The sequence below is a fragment of the Papaver somniferum genome, chromosome 11 (genome assembly GCF_003573695.1).
Source record: "Papaver somniferum cultivar HN1 chromosome 11, ASM357369v1, whole genome shotgun sequence".
Lineage (NCBI taxonomy): Eukaryota > Viridiplantae > Streptophyta > Magnoliopsida > Ranunculales > Papaveraceae > Papaver > Papaver somniferum.
The window spans coordinates 134,307,301-134,311,230 of record NC_039368.1 but is presented as its reverse complement, the minus strand read 5'-3'; the positions used below and the strand labels follow the sequence as shown (position 1 = coordinate 134,311,230).

General features: G+C 41.6%; 1 protein-coding gene across 1 annotated transcript in view; it reads right to left on the bottom strand.

Annotated features, from left to right (window-relative positions):
* Positions 1-48: 48 nt before the first annotated feature.
* Positions 49-3,930, bottom strand: part of LOC113322977 (translation initiation factor IF-2-like) — a 5,259-nt gene continuing 1,377 nt past the window's right edge. Inside the window, exons 2-8 of the mRNA XM_026571188.1 lie at positions 3,535-3,588; positions 3,347-3,437; positions 3,119-3,170; positions 2,646-2,973; positions 1,425-2,486; positions 844-993; positions 49-740 (exon numbers count right to left, since the gene is read on the bottom strand). Coding sequence (XP_026426973.1) covers positions 312-740; positions 844-993; positions 1,425-2,486; positions 2,646-2,973; positions 3,119-3,170; positions 3,347-3,437; positions 3,535-3,561 — 2,139 coding nt within the window. The 5' untranslated portion in view covers positions 3,562-3,588 and the 3' untranslated portion in view covers positions 49-311. The remainder of the gene's footprint in view (positions 741-843; positions 994-1,424; positions 2,487-2,645; positions 2,974-3,118; positions 3,171-3,346; positions 3,438-3,534; positions 3,589-3,930) is intronic.

Sequence of the window (3,930 nt, the reverse complement as noted above, 5' to 3'; positions counted from 1 at the left end):
AAAAAAAAAAAAAAAAAAAAAAAAAAAAAAAAAAAAAAAAAAAAAAAAAAAAAAAAAAGAGAATTGGGGCTCACTATACTAAGTACAGCATTGTCTATATTCTCTCTCAAAAATGACCATCTCCCCCTTCGTTTCATCCTGTCACCATGGCTTGTGGACCGAAAGCCCGTGCTTAATTATCAGAATATACATGAGCAAATTATAAAGGGTTTACTTTAACAGACAAACATTTTCCTCTGTAGTACAAAAAATCATTATGAAATTGATCACAAATAATTGGTGATGAAATTGTTTCATCTCGCAAGGATATATCAGCATTCAATTCGAACTGAACCGCTTGATGAAACAAACTTCGGTTTTATGTTGACTTGCTCCATGCATTGGATGACGTCTCCAATCTGAACAGCATCACAACCGCATATCACAACACCACACTCAGTTCCCTTTCCAACAGTTTCCACATCCTGTTTCTCTCGTTTCAGTGAGTCACATGAGCCTTCGAAAATTATCTGTCCACTTCTCAACAGCCTCAATACCGATGATTTTGTAACTAGGCCATCAATCACCTTACAACCAGCAATTGTCACCTCTCCTCCTTTGGTTTTGCCTCGTTTGATCTCAAAAATGTTTAATACCTCAGCCTCACCAGCTACACGAGTCTCGAAAGTACCTGGGGCCTTGGCAACGATGTAATTCCCAATATCCTCCAAAAGATGGTAGATGACACGATGCATCTTTATCTGCAGTGGTTGAAAAAGAAATCATTAGCAAGAAGTGATTCTAGACTGAGCCGTTCTCAGGAGAAAGAAGGCTCATAAGAGCAAAGAGTCAAAGACAATGTACCTCTATATGGGCTCGAGCAGCTGCGACAGTAATAGAACTGGGTGGTTTTGGTATACTGAACCCTACTATACATGCACCGCAAGCTTGGGCCAAATCCACGTCAGATTGAGAAATTGGTCCAACACCAACATGGACAATATCCACAGTAACCTGGTGACAAAGTTTAAGAGAAAATATTCAATAAGATGAACTGAAGCTAATGATGAAGCAGTTTTGTTGCAGTCTAATTGAACAGCCCAATAACTGAAAAGAGCTATGGTCAAGCATATCGTGCTGACCATGAAGTATAGAACCAGCGGCCACAAACACAGGTACAAAGGGGTAAACGGGCTATAAGAATATATAAAACATTCTGTCAACTTTTTGTCTATCCAATATCCTACTGCTCCATCTCATCTACTCACTTTCTGGATACCAAACATATAGATTTACTGTTCAAATCATAATAAGAAGGAAGCCCCTAATGCAGAATATAGACCTAATCAAAGTATACCCTCCAATCACAAGAATACAAGTTGGAGTACCTTTCAGCAAATGCAGATCCTATTACCAAAACAAAACAAAAAAAAAAAAAATCATACCTGAGCACTGTTTAGATTCATTAGTGCATCTGTAACAGCTTGGACAGTTCCCTGAACATCTCCCTTGACTATAATAGGCAAATCAATCCTCTGTGGCTTTTCATCTTCTTCCTCCTCACCTTTGCCTTCCTCCTCGTCACGAGCGTCAATCCTCCCCTCCTCTATCTTGTGAAGCCTATCCTGCTTCTTTTTCTTTGTCCTGGCTGAACTAAGCATCCTTGCCCTGTCTTCTGAATCCACGACAACAATATCATCACCAGCCATCGGAAGCCCCTTAAGCCCTTCAATCTCAATAGGCATAGCAGGTTTTGCCATATCCATTGTCTTCCCCAGCATATTCCTGATAGCCCTAATTCTCCCCCACTCAGCACCAACAACCACATGCTGACCGGAGACCAAAGTTCCAGCTTTCACTATTGCAGTAACCAAAGGACCTCGACCTCTGTCTAATCTTGCCTCCACTACATAAGCTTGTGCCGGCCCATCTACACGTGATTTCAGATCCATCAGCTCAGACTGAAGAAGCAGAGCTTCCTCCAATTTATCCAAACCAATCTTAGAGACTGCCGATACCTCAACCACTTGAACATCTCCACCCATGTCCTCTAGTGGCAAGCCCTCAGAACCAAGCTGAGTCTTCACCCTTTCAGGGTCTGCAGAGGGTTTATCACATTTGTTGATAGCAACTACAATGGGTACTTTAGCTGCTCTGGCGTGGTTCATGGCTTCTAGGGTCTGAGGCATCACACCATCATCAGCTGCTACCACAAGCACTACAATATCTGTAACAGCAGCTCCTCTAGCCCTCATCGCACTAAATGCAGCATGACCAGGAGTGTCAAGGAAAGTGATTGATGCTCCAGATTGCATTTCCACGACAAAAGCACCAAGATGTTGTGTGATGCCCCCAGCTTCCCTGGCTGCCACAGATGTCTGGCGCAAAGCATCTAAAAGAGAGGTTTTACCATGATCAACATGACCCATTACTGTTACAACTGGTGGTCGTGGTTGGACATCTGCACCTTCATCAGAGTGTCGTCTTTTAACATTAACCCCAACTTCCTACAAAAACGAGAACGAAGTTAACGATTTTTTCAGGTCAACATGTATAGCAATCTGAGTTGAGTATTGATGTACCAGTGGAAATCTTCAATTGTAGTATTACTGTGGTGTTGCAATAATTTACACTAACAATATTTGTTCAATATAATAGGAAATTACCATAGCAACAAGCTCCGCAACGTCGATGCTGATCGGGTCGAATTCCGAATCGGCTTTCTCCCCGACATTGACAAGGATCTCTTGCAGAGTGGAAATTGGTTGAGAAGTACGCTGGGCAAGCTCAGAAATAGTCATTCCTTCGAAAATTTCAACAATCCGATTGGCCATAGATGCCGAAGTCTTCTTAGGTTTTGGAGGTACATATCGAGCTTCAACAGGTGGTTTCCGAACTTTTTTCACAGGCTTCACCCTTGTAAGTCTAGTGGCGAATTCCTTCCCCTGATCAGTTTTTTTGATTTTATATAGTTCATGAGTTGCATGAAATCGACTGCATAGAAGGGAAGAGTGAGAATTTGACTAGTCTTGGCATGTCATTTTCATATTTACATAGAAGATGAGAAAAATGTACTGAAAGGATGTACACAAACTTATGACACAGAACAGAATATCAAAGCCAAAGCATGTTTGCTTACCGGATAAAATTCTGTCTGGTTGAAACTCCGCTATCTTCAGTACCAAGAAATGCTGGGTTAACATGGCAATTAACATTTTGTAAGGATCAAAGAGGAACTGTTGTTTTAGTTGAATCACTTCTAAGACTGGGTGAATGACTAGGATCATTACTCAATCACTTAGCCATATGGAAACTGAATATACAACTACTACAAGTGAAGTAAACATATATCTTAAATTTGACTTACCAGGTATTCCCCTTCCAGAAACAGAAAGTGATTGCACTCCTTCGCCTAGGGTGGCTGATGTCAAAGCTCTTAGAACCTTGGGATGGATACCCTGAATATTAAAACACATGAGATTCAGGCAAAACCTCATACTGCACAAAGTAATAAAAAAGAGTCATTTGGTTCAAATTGCGGACACCAAGGATCACCTTATTTCTAATCTCTCTCCACGCCATTCATGTGCCTTCCAGAGAACAGAAATCCTAGCCAATTCAATGCAATATATAAGTAGCAAAGTATAAACAAAGACGCAAGCAATACCAGAAACTCCGAGCTTTAGGTAAAGAAGCAGAATAACTTCCTAAATCACACTTTGAAAAACTAATAGCCTCACAAAATGCCTGTTTACACAGCTCAACTGCACCACATTCATTGCGGAGCCAGCATAGGTTTTACGGCAACTGGATGCTGATTACCCAAGCCTATTCGTCACACAAACACACAACATACCAATAGGGCAATGCCCCCTGCTGATCCACTCAGCCAATTCCCCCTCCACAAGCACGCAACAGCATACCCATGGGGCATTCCCCACCCCCCCACCC